We start from the raw sequence: 19,812 nt of genomic DNA, 5'->3' as shown, positions 1-19,812 counted from the left end.
CTTTATTCTTTATTAATTAATGGTACCACTATAGATTTCGTCACAAACTAGGAACCCAGAACTTGTTCTTGAGTACTATTCACACGCCATATCTAATCAATCACTAAGTGTTCCCAAATATTCCTCCTCCAAATATTTCTCAGATTCATCCTTATTTTCCATCCTTTGAACTACTGTACTAGTTAAGTCTCCATTATCTAGGTTACTGAAAAAGCCTCTGACTAATCTACCTACGTCATCATGTCCTCCTCAAACCTAGTTTTCACATGGTACATAATGATCTATCTTAAATGTTCCTCTAATAAAATCATCCACTTCAGTGGCTAGTCCATTACTTAGAGCAACTAAGTGTTGTTAACAGAGTATTCAACATCTTGCATGGCCTGGCTCATGCCTGGCTCTGTAGCCTCACTCAGGCCAGTGAATTCATCACACTTTAACATTAGGTTTTCAGGCCAGTTTTAGCCTGACGTCTATTTTTGTAAAATTTCATTAGATCAATGGCCTGCAAAGTCTAAAGTATTTACTGTCTTTCCCTTAAAAGATTAAAATTTGTTGACCCCTGCTCTTTACTCCAGAAATACTGAATCATTTGCATTTAAATAAACTGACTATGACTTTTTTATTTTCTATCCTCTGTGCCTTATGCCCATGCTGTCCTCCCCAACTTTACCCTGTCAACCAATTCTGCCCTGTCAGATTAGGGATTCATTCTGTGCACCCAATATACCCTGCTCATACCTCTATCATTCTACTTACCACACTGCATTAGAATTATCTGTGTACTTTATTATTACTTTAGAAATTACCCATTAGACTGTGAGATTGTTAAGGGGAAGAACTGCATCCTGATATTTCTACCACATGATACATTAAATACTTAAGTGAATGAAAATAAAATATTAACTGCACAGAGTCTAAAAATTATCCCTGGTTTATAGTACTTTTTGGTAAACTTCTAAATGAAAAGTCACGATAACTTTATGTCATTTTAAAGACATATTGTAAGATGGGCTTCCCTGGTGGCGCAGCGGTTAAGAATCCACCTGCCAATGCAGGGGACACGGGTTCAATCCCTGGTCTAGGAAGATCCCACATGCCGCAGAGCAACTAAGCCCACGAGCCACAACTACTGAGCCTGCGCTCTAGAGCCCATGAGCCACGACTACTGAAGCAAGCGTGCCTAGAGCCTGTGCTTCACAAGAGAAGCCACTGCAATGAGAAGCCCGCTCACCACAACAAAGAGTAGCCCCCCGCATGCAGCAACAAAGACCCAATGCAGCCAAAAATAAATAAATTTATTTTTTTTAAAAAAAGATATATTGTAAGTCAAAATTTGCATTTTCCTTGGATGCCCAGGAAGAAGCATCCTCATTATACACCCCAAGAGACTCTCCCTTCATAAGCATCTAACATCTAAGGGCTGCTTGTAGTGTTATGGTATGCCTTAAAATACACACCCCTAATCTACATAACCAAGTGTGAATATAAGAAAGTACATGAGTGTTGGAAATATTTCAGTTACTAATTTTCCTTATTTTAAAATAAGTTTTTCAACCCGAAACTGTCTAGTCATTTACTTACACAAACGTAAAACTTAACATGTTTTACCTTTTCCAAATCAGTAAATCTCTCCTGTAGTTGCCTCTTCTCAATCTCTACTTTTGCTAATAAGATTTTGCCATTCTTTAAATCTTCTTCTAGGCCAGATATTCTACCTAAAATTGAAACATTTTTAAAAACAATAAACTCATATAGTATACATATTAAACTTAGAGTAAAAAATCTGGAATTCACCTCATTCTTTAAAGTTGTTATAAGCAGAACTTTTATAATTGTTGGTGTAGTGCTTTAGAGTTAATTCGACTGGAATCCAATCTACGACCTTTAGAAGTGGTTTGTTACTAAAAATACTTCATAAAAGTAAGTAAATCTTTCATCCATAAAATTTTGTAACAATGTATTTCTAATATGCTAACCTTACATAACAGAGTATTATATTCAGACATGTACTATTCTAGCACATTATCCATCATCTAAGGTTATGTCCAAAACACAAATCATTAAGATGAACTCAAGTGCAATATCTACTTTAATACCTTGTAAATCGTTAATAATCTCTGATCCATGGGTTCGGTCCCTCCTTTCAGATTCTAGAACTGACTGAAGATTGATAAATTCCTTTTCAAGTTTTAACTTGGCAGTCTCCAGCAGGCAATTTTTATCTTGCAGATCTCTATTGTTAGATTCCAGCTGTTGAATCTGTTTTGAACTTTCTGCCTGGGTTTTCCTTAACCGGGCTGCAGTATCAGATTCCGTTCGCAGCAAAGCATTGGTTTCATCCAGCTGTTATTCCATTCAAAACCAAACAAACAACAAACAAATAAACACAGGTATATATGATGAAAATACCTTCAATTATTACCCCATTACTATTTAAAATAAACAAAAACCTAAAAAATATCTTCCTAATGATTTCCTCTTCGTAACACTGCCAATTAAAACAAATGTTAACAGATAGTCATAAATAAAATTCAATATCCTTATAAACTGGGATCAACCTACTTGTCTCTGGAGTTGATTCACTTTCTCAGTGGATATTTGAGAGTTCTGATTTCTTTTTTTCAAATCTTCAAGTTGATCTTTTAAACTGTTAACTGTGATAAAAAACATTTTAGCGGTAAGCTTCAACACAACACACACATACACACAAACATTTTCTCTTAGTATTTAATATTCTACACCACAAACCATCATTCTCCAAATTTCGCTTCTTGTCTGCTTCTTGATCAGCTTTCCGCTGATATTCTGCATTTTTGTGCTGAAGAAGCGCCTTTTCTCTTTCTAACTGTCTTAATGCTGATTCCACATTTTTCCTTAAGGTAATCTGAAATAATGCTTGAAGTTATTATCAAAGGAAAGTATGTATAAAAATCAAACGAAAACAAAAAATATTTCAGTTACATCAAGCAAATAAAAAAGACCTTTAAAAAAGCTATTAACTGCCCTTTTGTTAAAACTACAATGTTTTCCATATTTTTTAAATAGCACACTATTCTTAAATAATCAAGACCATAAGTGCTTTGTTTACTATTGAAAATCAAAATTTCTGTAACATTCCATCACCACTGAACCATCTTTACTTAATACAAACTATGGGTCTGAATAAAAAAAGAAACAATTGTCAATTTCTATTTTTAAGTCACGTTAGTAATATGAGTGCAATTTTCTTTTTACTTGAAATATCTACACATACTAAATTAACTCATTTGCAAAAACATAACAAAATGAAGCCTATTATCATGGTTACCCTATAATCTGAGAGTCCTGTCCACCAATACTACAAGGTAGATTTTACTATATAACAAGATATGTATTAATATGGTACTAAAAGAACTCTGTAGATAAGTCAGGCATCAAAACTTTTTATGAACAAAAATGTTAATAAAAGCAGAGCGACTTTACCTCTTCTTCTAGCTCCTTTGCTACTTTCTCTAGGCGAGTATTAACAGATCTAAAGATTTCAAAGGCAACAGTAAATAATTCTCTCCTAGTTTACAATAAAAACATTTACCATAAATTATAAAATTATCATATAATTACTTTTTAGCTCTTCTTTTTTAGTAAAATGTTTAAACTTACATTTTAAAATATAACAATTATCTACAAAACATACTTGCACTTCTGCTCTAGTTCCTCTTTGGCTTGTATCTCACTGCTAAGGTGTTCTTCTAATGTGTATAGTTTTTTCTGAATCTGTCAGAAAATAAGAAACTATAATTATAAAGTCTGATCATATTTAAAAGGTGAGAGGCTTAAAGAAAACAATGATAATCTCTTTTCTTTCAACTTAATATAGGTACAGTTTTTGTACATTCTTAATGCGATTTTTATTGACAGAGAGAAAAAATCCTCCATCTCTTGCTTTCTATTACAGTACACATGTATGTATGAACACACTATGTAAACATAAGAATAAAAAGCTCCGATCTTGGCAGAATTCTTCTATGACACCAAGTTTCTCATTCATTATGAACAAAGGATATCCTTTGATACCCTCTATCATTCTTTTGTAGATTATTTATTCGAAAATACTGTCACCATTTGTGCTTATAAAGATAAAAGGTCTACATCTGAAACAAATATTTGGAATATTTGACTGAACACACTCAAAAATATATTACTTTTCTTAAAAATAATAAAAGCTCTTCCCATTTTTCCAAAGAAGACATGCAGATAGCCAAGAGACCTATGAAAAGATGTTCAATATGACTAATTATTAGGGAAATGCAAATGAAAACCATAATGAGATATCACCTCACATCTGTCAGAATGGCTATCATCAAAAAGACAAAAATAACAAATATTGGAGAGCATGTGGAGAAAAGGGAACCCTGGTGCAGTGTTGGTGGGGATGTAAATTGGTACAGTCACTATGGAGAACAGTATGGAGATTCTTCAAAAGATAAGGATAGAACTACCATACAATCCAGCTATTCCACTTCTGAGTATTTATCTGAAGAATATGAAAACACTAATTCAAAAAGATATATGCACCCAAGTTATGGAAACAACCTGAATATCCACTAGTGGATGAATGAATAAAGAAGATGTGGTATATTATACACAGCGGAAACTACTACTCAGCCCTAAAAAAAAAAAGTGAAATCTTGCCATTTGCAACATGGATGAACCTTGAGGGTATTAGAAATAAGTCAGAAAGTGAAAGACAAAAACCATATGCGGAAACAGACACACACACACAGAAAAGGAAAGAAAATAAAACAAAGACAAACTCAAAGACAGGGAACAGATTGGTCATTACCAGAGGAAAAGGTGGTTAGGGCTGGATGAAATGAGTGAACGGGGTCAAGTGTATGGTGATGGATGATTACTAGACTTTTGATAATGATCACTTTGCAATGAATACAGAAGGAGAATCATAATGTTGTATACCTGAAACTTATGTAATGTTACATAAGTTTTCCCTCAAAAAAAGATACATAAAAGCTCTTCTTTGTATCTTCCTACACTGTGCCAGGCAAAATACTGTGAAAAGTTGTCAACAATAACTCTTTTGGATAAATGACAACTAATTAATTACAAGTCATCTTGCTATAAGGCCAGATATGTCGGGCTTTAAACAAACTAAAACTACAGAAAGCATTAAATACTGCATTTTGGGAGCCTTACTGCCTTTATAAAGGATTTAACTTTTCAAGTTCCTTTTGTGTTTTAGGTACAGTGGCAGGCACTTTACAGATATTGTCTCATTAATCCTAACAAAACCCCTAAAAAGATGGGTAGTATTATATCTATTCAATAAAGAAACTGAAATCCAAAAAAGGTGAACAGCTGGGCCAAGATAGCATAGCTAATAAATGGCAGTGCCCAAAAGATCCTGATCTATTAGATTCCATGGCCAATGTTCTTTCCACTATTCTTTCTAGTGATTATGTTCTCCATGATTTCTTAAATATTTCATATACCTTAAGCAAAACTGTATACTTCCCTAGTAAGAAAATACAGGCCAATGAACTAGTCAAGTTTAACAGCTTTTGGCTACTACTACATTAGTATAATTCGATCACACTAGTTATCACATGCCAATCAAAAGTTCTTACTGCTACTTATATATCCTTAATAAATAAAAACAAGAAAATTATACAATATATATTTTAAACAACAGATCCATAGGAGCAATAATAAAAAGAATACTTGGTAGAAAAAAGGTTGAGAACTTCTCTCTTGGGTAGGTGTAGTACTCCAAATGCTAGGTGGAATGTGATTATAACAAAACATCGCTAGAGTGATGAGATTTTCCTGTTTTTCAACATATTTGACATCAACATACCTCTTGACTCTCCTATTAAAACAAAACAAAAACATTAAAATGCTTGTTATGCTTTGTAAAATTCCTAAAACACAAATCATACCAAAACTACCTAACTAATTTTTTTAGGTTTTGAAGAGAAAAATGTTTAGCATCCTCATTTATGTGTGTGTTCATGATTTAGCTTTGTATAGAGGTCACAAAATATTGTAACATTTTGATAAAATTATCCTTTATATGAATTCATTGCTAAATAGTCAAAATTTAAATCATCTACTATTTCTATATCCTTATAGCTTATTATCTGTACTCTTTTATAGTACTAAGATCATAAAATTTTCTAACTGGTAGAAAATACAGCTGTTTGTAAACCTATTCTATCACTTTTGCTACTAAAACTAAGCCTAAAGCCATGTACAAGTCATCTTTTCACTAGCCATTGGATCTCACACAGTGATACTTGTCAAATAAATGAATCACTTCAATATTATGCTGAACTGGATTGCAAGAAGGAATGCCATCTAAAAGTAGCATCAAGTGAACTTTAAAAATACAGGGATATTACTAAAATATTTGAACACATGTAGAGTAGTAAAAATTTATACATACTTCATTTTTCCTTGATTGTATCGAATCATTTTCTTTACAAGATGGAGAGTCACTTAATAACCTAGAAAGAAAGGCAGGAAATAAATTCTTTTGCGTGTCATTTTAACTCATTTTCTAATACCAAGTTATTCTCAGAATTAAATTCCAACTACAGATTCTCTTTCTTTTCACTTCAACATATTTAAAATGAAGTAATATTTTCCCCTCTAGAGATGTATAACATTTTCAATCATTTAAAATGATAAATATTTCTTGCCTCTCACTCTTAAGAGGATGTTCTAGTCTTTAACATCGTTGAGACTGGAGTCTAAATAGCACTACATTTTTCTCCCTATTCATCTCATTTTGAGTTCCTGTAACTATCTTATTCTTCTTTTCTAGAAATCTTCTGGAAAGAGATAGCTCTCCTCCTTTTCAAAAATAACATCTCTTGATCTCCAGGTCTTAATACACAAATCATCACTTCTATTTAACTGTTAATTTCTCGCTTAACTGGGTCCTTCCTCACTGTGTATAAACATGCTTGGGTTTCTCCTGGCACTGATATCCTCAATTTAGTCAGCATTACAGTAGTTTTCAGAACACTGTCCTTAGCAGGATGACAATTCATGCTGGGTTGCCTGGGATTTTCCTGGTTTTAGCATGGAAGTCCCACACCACATCCCAGGAAACCCCTCAGTCCTGGGGAAACTGTAATGGTTGATCACCCCAACCATTACACACATGGAAATACCAAAAATTTCTCAAATATATGTTTCTCAAACATCTTTAATACTTCATTCAACTATTTAACAGTTTTCAGTGGCTCTTTGCTGCCTGTCAAAGTCAAAAGTCCCTTAGCACAGCACACAACAATCATCTGTTGCATTATGCTTCCCCTAAACTCCAACTCCAGTCTATTTTCTAATTTTATACCCAATAATCACTCCAGTTGACCAATATGTACTGAATGATCTTGTGCCAGGCTCTGCACTACATGGAGGGATTACAGGCAAGAAAATCACAGTTTCATTAAATCCTCCAAATGGTCATGATACAGTGATATATATACCCTATGTTTGAACCCTACTGGACTATACTACTCTGCTCCCAAAGTATGCTTACATTTCAAACTTTTCCTTCCAGTATTCACCTCCCCACTATACTCACCTAACCTCCTTACATCTCAGCCTTTCAAAACCCTTTCTTAACTTTAGACCTGGCTAAGATGCTACCTCTTCCCTGAGGTCTTACCTGACTTTCCCCTACCCTCGTCCCAAAGAGATGTGACTTTTGTTTTTCTTCTGAACCATCTCATATCTTTTTGGTACGTTTCTTAAGGCAAATATCACATTCTACCCTTTATTATGACTATATAATTCTCCTATATCCCTTATTAGTTGACAAGCTCCTTCAAAAGCAGGTGTTTGGTCTTACTCTATATCCCCCAAAGAACACAGAACATTGCCTTATATTCATTTGTAAATGAATATCATAAAATATTCTATGAAAAAACTCAGTTTAAAACAAATTAACACTTTATCTTCTATAATTCAGTCTCGAAGTAAGACAACTCTTTATAGCTAGATGCTGAAAACAATAAATATGTAACAAACAAGTCACATACAAATTTTCTCTATAGTAGGTAAATCCTATAAAAGGCAGCTGATTTCCCACAAAAGCTTTAGGAATTGGGAAGGTTTCTACATCTCCTTTATCATCTTCAATGTCATCAAAATTGCTGCTATCTATGTCACTGCTGAGTTCAGGTACCACAGGCGCTGCCGCTATTAAAAGAAAAGAAACAAGTTATTTAATAATAATATATCTGATTTAAAATTATATAAATGACCCCTGTTTTGTTTTATATTAGTGATTATATATTATTAATATGTTATATAAATATTAACATATTACATATTGATTCATTAACAGTACTATATTATTATGATTTACTATAGAATATTTTAGTAACAGATTTTGTTTTATCATTTCAAAGAACTGAAATTTTATGTGTTTTATTATTATATTAGATTGGCTTTAAATATAGATAAATCAATCAAACAAGGAAAGCAGGATGATATTATTCTACGTGTTAAAATTACAAGCAGCAATAACTTGCATATACGTTCTTTAGTCTTCGGTTTTTTACATTCTTTAAGTAGAAATATTTCTTACTCTTCAAATGAATTAATGTTAAATATACATGAAGTTTAAATGAATTACTATGCTTACCCTAGTATTCACCAGAGTATGGTCTCCATAAGTAACTAATTACTGATTTATTAATTCAAACAACTGAATTAAAGAATTGTATTTCCCCAATTCTGAAAATTACTGAGATCCATAAAACTCAGCTTAACAAATTAAGAAACCTATGTTTATCATAAAAGCACTGGGAAATAAAGACATATTAGTTTGCTAAGATACTGAGGTAATATTAATTTAGTTATAAGTACTGCTTCAGAACAAATTGAAATGAAACCTCTCAATTTAAAAATTAGTTAGCATTAAGTGTACAGACATGTTTATTAATTCAGAAGAGGAATCAATTTATGAGATTTAAAATGTGATGAAATGGAAATATTTAAATTTATTGACTTACTCTCTCTTATGTTATCCCAATTCCATTGATCATTCTTAAAGAAAGGATGTTGTTTGATTTCTTCTACCCCATTTCTTCCAAGTCGTACCTCCCTAAACAATGCAGTTAAAAATTGTATTATAAAGAGTAACATTATATAAATACAAAAATATTAACTCTTATCTCAACAAGGATCAAAATAAGGATCAGAAATGAGTTTAAGATATCTTTATTAAAAGCTTCAGCTTAAATGTTGCTCAAAAATAAGCAATCTAATTTTATAGTATATGATTGCTCTAGATAGTAAATGCCATGGAAAGGGAAATTTTACATTTTATATGTAAAAATGTTTCCACCTGTTTTGTGTCAAATGAAAGTACGAGATTTTCAATGAAAAAAATCATCTGCGTGTGCCAAAACCACGTGACCAACTTTAGGGGGTAAAATGGATGGAGATTTAACTTTTGGCATAGAAGAGTTTTTTAAAACCTTTCTAATAAACGTTATTTTAAAAAATCCTCCTCCTTTCTTAAAAAGAACTCACATATTATGTTTGAAGCTATCCATGTTTACTCTGGATATATCTACATCTATATTAAATATAAATTGTTAAATATATATTACATTTATATTAAAATTATCATTCTGAATACAAAAAAATGTTACTAATAATTTCATTTTTTGACATGTTGAGTCTTCAGTGAAGACTATATGGAAATAAAAAACATTTTTTATATGTCCCTGGAGCTATGTTTAATATAAACAAAAAAACCTGTAAAGTTTAGAAGGAAGTGCTCTTAGCCACACTGATGGCATTAAATTCTTTTCAAACTATCTTTTCTCCACCTACAATCATTACTTAGACTGCAACCACACCTCCCCATAAATTGCTAAGGTAAATATTTCATGAATGGTACTCCTTTCATTAGCATATGCTGTATCCTGTTTTATATTTTACCCTTCAGCACAAATTATGGTCATTCCCATCAACTCCATCTAGTCCTCAAATCAAACATTATTTTGAGTTTATCACCATGTATTATTATTCATTAATCATGTAATTAACAATCAAAGTTTTATTGTACAAATGATTGATAAACATATAAAAATGATTAAGCTGCCTAATGAGGAAAAATATAATTTTCTTTCTTTGTATGGAAAAGAAATAATTCATAATACTTAGTTTGACAAGAATGAGGGAAACAATTATTAATAATGGAAATATACCCTGATGTGGCTTCTCTGGGGGTCAAATTTGTAACTCAAGTAGGTCAATTTTAAAATGTATCTCCTAGAATTCCACCTTTAAGATTTTATCCTACAAAACGTATGCAAAGATAAATGTATAAGGATAGTCACTGCAGTACTGGTTCTAACAGCAACTGGCTAACAGGCAACAATAAGGTGTGCTGAGGAATCACAGCATCTTAGGGCAAGAAATGTTCTTAGTTATCATCTAATCCGATCCCATCATTTTAAGGATGAGTAAAATTATTTCCCCAACAAGTAAAATAATTTTCCTAAAATCATAAAGCTAGTGAGGTAAGTCTGCACTGAGGTGGAAGCACCCACTTATATGTGTTAGTCCTTTAATAGGATGACTCCTATTACAAATATAAAATGGGAAACCAGAAAAGAACAGAATAGAGAGGGCAAGGAAGAAACTTCAAATAGTTTTCTAGCTTCTCTTTTTAAGGCAGGTTTTCACAACAATGTTCATCTAGTTTGTTTCAAGAAATATAGAATTTCCAGCATGGACTTGCTCATATTCAAATGCAAATTAAAAACGGTTGGGAAGGAGGCACTCTCAAATCAAACACAGATAGTTTTTAAGATTATTAACTTTTGAGTATTTATCTGCACAAAAATGTTCTCTTCTCAAAAGTTGTACACTCAAGAGCAGTACGGCTTAAATCACCTTAGAGGATAAAATATGAATAATACAGAAGTTTTATTTCTCTCAAATGCATTATTTTACCAAGTTCTGTTTTTTTCCTTTTAGACATGAGGGTTAAGATTAGAGTTAGATTACCATTAGGCTGCACATACAAAATGACAAGGGTAACCCAACACCAGGATTAGCAGTAGGAAAAGGCTAAACCAGAATTAAATGCAATTTGGATAAAAAGATTGATTTTATATGTAAATAAGAGTTAGGTATGCTTTCATTTCTACAAATCCAGAAGTTAAAAGGATTCTCTATAAAGAAATTCAATGTATATTACCTATCTGTTAAGAAGGCACAGATGAGATTCTTCGCATGTTTAGAAATTTCTGCATCTTCAGGGAAACATAGTGAGTTTTTATGATCCATAATTTTGCTATATGTTCCTACCAGTGAATCTGCATAAAATGGAGTATCCCCTAAAGTTCCAAGAAAAAAAGAGTGCAACAGAGAATGCAAATTAAACATTTTTCACCTAATATTTAAATATGTTAAGTTTAAATTTGTCACATGCATGGAAGAACGAAAAGGTCTACGGGCCAGGAATCTCAGTCAAAACAAACAGGCGCACACCAAGAATATATTTAAATTATAATCATACCAATGAACCATGAACTTTTAAGAGCAAAATAAAATCAATACTAACTGTAGAATTTGTTGGGTTTTTAAATACATAATGGGAAAAAAAAAACAATTTACTGGATAATTTAAAAGATTACTAGGTGGGGTCAGATCAGTTAGTGCTTAAGCTAAATCAGCCTTTTATGTTATACAATACAATAGTCACTAGCTACAATTGGCACTTTAAAGTTAAATTAATTACAATAAATAAAATGAAAAATTCAGTTCCCTAGTCACACTAGCCATATTTCAAGTGCTCGATATGGCAGGTGCCTACCGTACTAAACAGTGCAGACGTAAACCACTTTCATCATGATAGACTAGACAGTGCAGCTCTAAGAGTTAGATCAGCCCTATTGTTTTACATTTGAGGAAGCCAGGCCCAGACAGATGACATGTGATTTGCCTAAGATGACACACAGCTAGAGTTGAAAACGGCAGAAACAGCCTCCTAATGCAGTGTTCCTGCTGACTGATGACTGTGATAAATAGGCATTGAAGCAAGTGTAAAGACAGAAAATGTTCACGGCATCATCTTGGCCAGTATTCATCTAAAGCCACAAGAGTTAAAGGCCCTGCCAGTATGCCTCAACCACAAGTCACCTTAGTACAAATCACTTTCCCAAATCAGCCAAAAAGGAGTGTTCAGGTAGTTAGTTTTTGTTTTCCAAGGGTGGCAGAGGAGAGTTTTGAATTCAAGATTTTTCTAGTGCAACTTTTAACTGCAGTAGACTCCTTTAATTGAAGTCCAGTCAACCAACCTGATGAGCAAGCACCAGAGTAGGCTCAGAATACTGCAAATTAGTGCCATTCAAACTCATTAAATTCAGCTCTCAGAGCTGAAAACAGCAGCAGGAATTTAAATGGTCTCTTCAAACCCAGGTGACTTCCTCCAAAGTATATTATTTTTTAACCCCCTGGGAGAGTCTAGGCAAATGATGGAATATATTCTACTTTCAAAAGATTACAAGACACACCCAATGAATCATCAGATAGGGCCTAGAGGTGGGGAGAATAGATAGCTACCTGAGAACATACAGTGTGTACAAAGAGACCCACTACAAAAACAAAGGCCCAAAACAAAGTAGGTTACAGAAGGACATGAGACTACGCATAGCAAGATCAGTGCTACACATACACATATGGTCATCAAGAGAAGGCACTTTAACCACAAAAAAGTTCCATGACCAATCGTTATTTAAATTTGTACTGGTTTTTTTTAGCAATAAACATACTCAGTTACTATACAGATTTTACAGATTTCCACTACTAATTTCTTTTAGTCATCTTCTAGAAAATAAATTCCCCAACTTCTAAAACTATATTTTCAATTCTAAAGTCATTTCATATAACGCTATTAGCCTTAATACATTTGACTCTTAAAGAAGAATTCTGCTACATCTCCCTCAACCTGAAACCAGGGGAGTCAGCCACTGGCTTCCTTGGCCAGAAGATATTTTTGTGCCCTAGTACTTAGGAATAGGAAATCTTAAAAATGAAATCTATGATGTAAAGAAAAGTTTTGAAATACTTGAATCTTTCAAATTTTGATCTGGTCAAAGTAAAAGAAATTATTTAATTTGCCTCTGAGTTTACTGAGACTGAAATATTATTATAAAACATATTTATCTTGATAGTCAAATGGTCAATAACTATATTTATGATTTATTTGACTAGAACTACAAACCAAATATATATACAAGTAATAAATATAAGAAACACAGTGTACAAAAATTAATTACATAACAATTACATAAACTAAGAGTACTTTCAGTTCCTTATTATAATTAGAATACCAGCCTTATAATTTAAATATTTACAACAAATACTCCTGATTAAGAAAATCTTAGAATGAAGGCCCATTGCAACTATAAACTTGCTTCTTGTTCTAATATTTTCTTAATACAAAAGGTCTATTGGAGGAATATTTCCTAGCAGTAGACTTTCAATTCCTTTCATATTCTACTCCATTACTGTGCCAGAATGAGGATTGGTTTTAATTTTCCAATCAATAATCTGTCCCATCAGACACTACTAATTCAGTTTTCAGAAATACTACTTTTTCCCTAGAACACAAGCAATTCATTTTTTTATAGTCTCACATTCTTGACTTAGAACTAAAGTGTTATGAGATGGGTTTTGAAAAAAGAACAATTTACTTACCCACCAGCATCTCAAAAAGGAAAACACCCACAGACCACCAATCACATTCTCGCCCATAGTAACCATCACCCCCTTGTGATTTCAGGACCTCAGGTGATATATAATCAGGTGTTCCAACTGCTGTATCACAATGCACCATGCCTGTCTGGGTAAAGTGCAGAGAGAGAGAGAAAAAATGTGTATAAAATGTCTATAAACACACACACACATAAGCGCAACTAATTCATTAATTATTAAATATACAGTGACTACACATGGCTACCAAGAGACCTTCATTGCTGACATGGCTTTGGGAGGACAGGGGATAAATGCATTATGAAATGCATAAAAATGTCTGGATTATGGGAGATCAGGGATAATTTTCCAACTCTAAAATACAGGAGGCTTCATCAATGAAAGAAGAAAAAGGTGGTTAACTCCATGGGAATTCCATGCAAATCAACATCTTTTGTTTCTTTTTCTTACACCATGAAGGAGTTACAAGAGAAGTACAAAATGTGGTCTTAAGGCACCTGACCCGGGGAAAAGAAAAGAATCATTAGAGAAAGGAAACTTTGATATTTCCAAAGAAACTGCAGTAATGAAAATTACAAAGGCCCCAGTTTTGGAGGTTGTATTAAAAATTAGTTCTTATTATACCAAGAAAAAAATGGGGGGAAATAGATCAAATGTTTAAATCAAAAGATCTTTATAGTTTGAAAGCTACACCTCCAAGCTGCATGTTTAGAAATGTGGAGCTGTGGTATCAAGATATTTGGCAAAATGATTACAAACACCTTTTTCTGTGTTTAGTTTCAGTGGGTAGTAAGATAATCCCTATCTTATGTCTTTTTGACAAGGACAAGAACCACTGTAGATATTATCTACGTGTGTGTATTTTGCAGCATGTATGTGTTTGTGTATGTTTGTGTATACGCTGCAAGATTAAATCATGACAGTATATAGTAGTGTGATCCTAAATAGTACCTGTTCACCTCCAGCTATGTACAAACATGCAAAGACTTTACAGATTAACTTAAATGCCCTTCATTTCCTTTACCTGCCTGGTTAAAAAGTGTGTCACCTACGTTCCTTATAACCAAGCTATACAACTACCAAAATACTAAGTATTATAACCACCTTGGAAAAAGGAAGTTCAATGTATTTTATAAACATGATTTATATAAACGTTTTTATTTAAATTCAATAAAATGTATATTAAACATGAGAGATTAATTTTAGAAGCAATCTTTTCTTTCCTCAAATCAGCAGAAATAACTCAATGATTTAATTTTCCCAAGTATTCAGCAAATAGAGGTCATTTTAGTTTGAATATAAATTAATAAAATAAAATATTTGGAAATAACTGAGCAAATTATGATGGTAATACTCTGTAAGGGTTATTACTTAGGATAAAAAATGAAGATGACAGTGCCTGACTACAAAAGGCAGTGTATAAAATTAATTTTTATCATTAACTATCCTACATTTTAGACTTCTACTGAAGGAAAAATTCATAGAGACTTACTAGGGTAAATAAAATCTCTTTATTTCACATGTATCCATATAAATCAGACTTCAAAAAAATGAATCTTGTGAGATCTTAAGAGCTAAAACCTGGCGAGACACAAAAGTGCCACTAAAAGAAAAATTATTTAGCATTCAAAGGTTCAGAAGAAGGAGAGCAAAGGATAACATACAAAAAAGAACTGGCGGACAAGTTAGACTTCAGAGGAGAGAGGGTTGGTATGGTAGCTTAGACAGAAAAAAGAGCAAAAACGAAGGAACAAGAATGACTTTATATAAAACAGGTTGAAGAAATGCAGTAAAGTCCAAATCAGCTAAATGTAAGGTTTCACACTGATGAAGTTGGGAAAGGTAAGATGGAGATCAGTTTGAATAACCGATTACTTGTAGAATAAATACTTTGGTAGGAGTAAAGAATTTTTACTAGGTAAACTCTGTTACTGGTACTCTGTTTTTGGAAAATTAATATTCTAACCACCATCTTTGGCAACCACCTATTGAGAGTTAAAATTTTTTAAAATAAACATTTGGGAAAGATATTTAAAAACTATCTCATGGGGGCTTCCCTGGTGGTACAGTGGTTGGGAGTCCGCCTGCCAATGCAGGGGACACGGGTTCAAGCCCTGGTCCGGGAAGATCCCACATGCCGCGAAGCGGCTAAGCCCTTGCGCCGCAACTACTGAGGCTGTGCTCTAGAGCCCGCGAGCCACAACTACTGAAGCCCATGTGCCTAAGAGTCCGTGCTCTGCAACAAGAGAAGCCCCTGCTTGCCACAACTAGAGAAAGCCCGCATGCAGCAACGAAGACCCAACACAGCCAAAAATAAATAAATAAAATAAATAAATTTATTTAAAAAAAAAAAACCTATCTCATGGGGAAGTTCTCAAATTATATAAATATAAAATCTACATTTATTACAAATGTAGGAAATACAGGAAGCCTAAAATGCAGAAATACAGGAAGGCTAAACCACAAACTAAAGAGATTGGTTTACCTACAGGGGGTGAGTGGGAAAAGGGTAGAAAGAAGCAAGTACAAGAATGGGATGGTGGGATAAGGAGGGGGTGATCCTTCTCTGAGCATGCAATTTGTATAGTTCTGACTCTTAAACCAGAGGAGTGCTTCACATATCCAAAAAACAAAATCAACCAGATGTGGGACAACTCTAAATGGAATACAAACAGTAAGAAATGGACCTGGCTTTTCCGGTAAGTGGCCTGAGGTGACCTCTAAAAATGGTTCGCTATTCACTTGACCCAGAAAACCCCACAAAATCATGCAAGTCGAGAGGTTCAAATCTTCGTATTCACTTTAAGAACACTAGTGAAACGGCCCAGGCCATTAAGGGTATGCATATCCGAAAAGCCACCAAGTATATGAAGGACGTCACTTTAAAGAAGCAATGTGTGCCATTCCGTCGTTACAATGGTGGAGTTGGTAGGTGTGCCCAGGCCAAACAGTGGGGCTGGACGCAGGGTCGGCAGCCCAAAAAGAATGCTGAATTTCTACTGTACATGCTCAAAAATGCAGAGGGTAATGCTGAACTTAAGGCTTAGATGGAGATTCTCTGGTCATTGAGCATATCCAGGTGAATAAAGCCTCCAAGATGCGGCACAGGACTTACAGAGCTCATGGTTGGATCAACCCATACATGAGCTCTCCCTGCCACACTGAGATGATCCTTACTGAAAAAGAAAAGACTGCTCCTAAACCAGAAGAGGAGGTTGCCCAGAAGAAAAACATATCCCAGAAGAAATTGAAGAAACAAAAACTTATGGCCTGGGAATAAATGCTGCAAAAAATAAATGCAAATAAAAGTAAAAAAAAGAAATGGACCTGTTTCATAAATTAATAACATAACCACACCAAAGAGAGTAGAGAGGAAAAGAACTGACCTAGGTTACTTTGGAAAACAGTTGTAGTGTAGATAATGAGAGCCAGTTTTCTCACTATCCAAAGAAGTAATCATGAAACAGAAAGGAGGAAGACTAGAATGAACCCTGTGGTGTAGGACTAGAATCAGAAGTATCATATGAACTCATAATTTTTAATACACTTCATATACAGACAGGTACAGAATTAAATATGAACATGTGTGTGCATGTGAGTTAGTAGACACAGTATATACAATATACACACATCCACTGACAGAGCCTAGAAATAATGACACTCCAGGAGCAATGAGTACATCCAGCACCCAAATACTGATTTTTAAATACCATTCTTAAATAAAAGGAATTAGAGCTTCTTGGAGAAGTGTTTGATTCCAGGCCTGGGACAGAGAAAATATAAGATAAGTGTTCAACAGATGGAAGGGAGGGAGGGAGGGACGGCGGGAAGGACGGAGGGAGGGAAGAAAAAAGAAATAAAGAAAAGAAATGCTCCCTAAAGGGTACATTTGGGGAAAGACATAGAAGCCAACTTAAAAAGCCTTCACAAGGTAAGCAAACTCTGGACTGAGTTTCAATGTGTGAGTAGGAATTTGCCAAGCAGTGTATATTCAACAGCCTATATGAAGGCTAGGAATCATAACATACCATGGTATAAAAAGAACTGTATGTAATTTAAGATCTCTGAACCACAAGGTACAAGAGGTCAAATGATACAGAATGAGGGTGAAAAAGTAGGCAGGGATCATATCACCATAAGAGGCTTCATATGACTAGCTAAGGAGTTTGAACTTTATTCAGTAGGTGACAGAAATCTACTAAAGGGTTTCAAGCTGGAGAGCAACATAAACAGGTATGCATTTTCAAAAGCTTCTTCAAAAGTACTTTATCTTAAATGGATCAGATAATGTGTGTTTGCTAAATACATGAGTGTTTTATAACTGACAAAATATCATAAGTCGAAAGATTTACTGAAAACACAAAATGGGTCAATCACAAATCTGGGAGTTGCTCTAAGAAACTATTCAAAATGCCTGCTGTTGGGACTTCCCTGGTGGCGCAGTGGTTAAGAATCTGCCTGCCAACGCAGAAGACATGGGTTCGAGCTGCGGTCTGGGAAGATCCCACATGCTGCGGAGCAACTAAGCCCGTGCACCACAACTACTGAGCCTGCGCTCTAGAGCCCGCGAGCCACAAGTACTGAGCCCTTGTGCCACAACTACTGAAGCCTGCACGCCTAGAACCCGTGCTCCGCAACAAGAGAAGCCACCGCAATGGGAAGCCCGCGCACAAAGAAGAGTAGTCCCTGCTCACTGCAACTAGAGAAAGCCCGCGCAGCAACAAAGACCCAACGCAGCTAAAAATAATTTTTTTAAGTTATAAAAAGAAAAGGAAAAAAAAGCCTCCTGTGAGGGTGGAAAAGAAAAACTGTAAGTGAAATTCTTAATTATCAGAAACGTTGAAAGCTTCAGCTTGACTACTACATAGTCTGGAGCGTATTCAGTCCATTTGAACAATTAAAAATGAGCACTTGCACCAGGGGCTACTTTCTCAGAGAGGCGTGTCCCCTCCCTGCCTCGTAAGACTGCTGGCTAGTGGAAGGTCCTGCTTCTTGTGCTCTATCTAGAAGACAGCCCAGTTGCTTCAGAACTCCATTTCCATCTGCAATTTGCGGCACACACAGGCGCAAAGCTGCCTGTTATTCCAATCATCTCCCTGGATACCAATTATTATTTTCGTTTGGGCTCTGGTTACAAAGCTGCATAGCTTTTGAATGGTCTGTTCCTATTGCTCCCATAAACCTGTCCTTTTAAATGTATAATTTTGCAGAAAATAGGGCTTTTCAGAAACATGAGTAGAAATGCCTGTATTTTAAAAATTGATGTCACTTGTAGAAGGGTTAAGAACACTAACATTTTACCTGTTAGCTTTTAAAAATTTATAGCTTCAATCTAATCCAATGGTATACACTAGAATATTAATGGATAAAATCTTATACTATTTTCAGTAATTTAAAATACTAATGTAAAATTGTGCCTTAAAAGGAGGTAAAGGTTGCTATGAAATGCATAATGACAGGCATAGAGGGAAGTCAACTTATCTGATCAATGCAGGTAATTTTAAATAGCAGTACTCCTTGACTGTCACTGAGATAATCTAGATGTAAATATACTAACTGTGACTTTCACTCACACCCAGATATTTATTTCAGGGAGAAAAAGGATAACAACACCAAGAAAATTGTGTAACCTGCAATCTATCAATGACAGAATTTAATGAAACAGCATTACTCTTATCAGTGATAGTAACAATTTTAGTCCTTATATAAGGTTATAATTTTATAGTTGTATTTTACTTTGCTTTTATCCACGGAATAATGTTTTACGTGAAGCCAGAAGAGCTAAAAAATAATTCGAGCATCTCTGTCTTTATTACAGATAAAGGGTTGGCAAACTTTTTGTATAAAGAGCCAGATAGTAAATATTTTAGGCTTTATGAGATACATATCTTCTTTTTAAAAACAATTTTTTAAAAATGGAAAAAACGTTTTTAGCACAGAAACTATACAAAACTAAGCCACAGGCCAGATTTGGCCCTGTGCTCTAGTTTGTCAATCCCTTCTATAGATATACAGATGAATAAGAATGAAACTATGAACATTTCTAATGGCTCTAAGACCATA

General features: G+C 34.2%; 1 protein-coding gene and 1 pseudogene across 1 annotated transcript in view; one reads left to right on the top strand and one right to left on the bottom strand.

The window, feature by feature from the left end:
- ROCK2 (Rho associated coiled-coil containing protein kinase 2) overlaps positions 1-19,812 on the bottom strand; it is a 137,357-nt gene that overhangs the window by 33,052 nt on the left and 84,493 nt on the right. Inside the window, exons 6-17 of the mRNA XM_060168747.1 lie at positions 13,735-13,879; positions 11,231-11,369; positions 9,027-9,118; positions 8,049-8,208; positions 6,443-6,503; positions 5,855-5,866; positions 3,677-3,756; positions 3,466-3,514; positions 2,752-2,887; positions 2,566-2,657; positions 2,100-2,346; positions 1,612-1,718 (exon numbers count right to left, since the gene is read on the bottom strand). Of these exons, the coding sequence (XP_060024730.1) occupies positions 1,612-1,718; positions 2,100-2,346; positions 2,566-2,657; positions 2,752-2,887; positions 3,466-3,514; positions 3,677-3,756; positions 5,855-5,866; positions 6,443-6,503; positions 8,049-8,208; positions 9,027-9,118; positions 11,231-11,369; positions 13,735-13,879 (1,320 nt within the window). The remainder of the gene's footprint in view (positions 1-1,611; positions 1,719-2,099; positions 2,347-2,565; positions 2,658-2,751; positions 2,888-3,465; positions 3,515-3,676; positions 3,757-5,854; positions 5,867-6,442; positions 6,504-8,048; positions 8,209-9,026; positions 9,119-11,230; positions 11,370-13,734; positions 13,880-19,812) is intronic.
- On the top strand, positions 16,476-17,044 carry LOC132531380 (large ribosomal subunit protein uL22-like; annotated as a pseudogene).

Source organism: Lagenorhynchus albirostris, chromosome 13 (assembly GCF_949774975.1).
Source record: "Lagenorhynchus albirostris chromosome 13, mLagAlb1.1, whole genome shotgun sequence".
Lineage (NCBI taxonomy): Eukaryota > Metazoa > Chordata > Mammalia > Artiodactyla > Delphinidae > Lagenorhynchus > Lagenorhynchus albirostris.
Note: the sequence above shows the minus strand (reverse complement) of the source record. Positions and strands in the feature narration are given on the sequence as shown.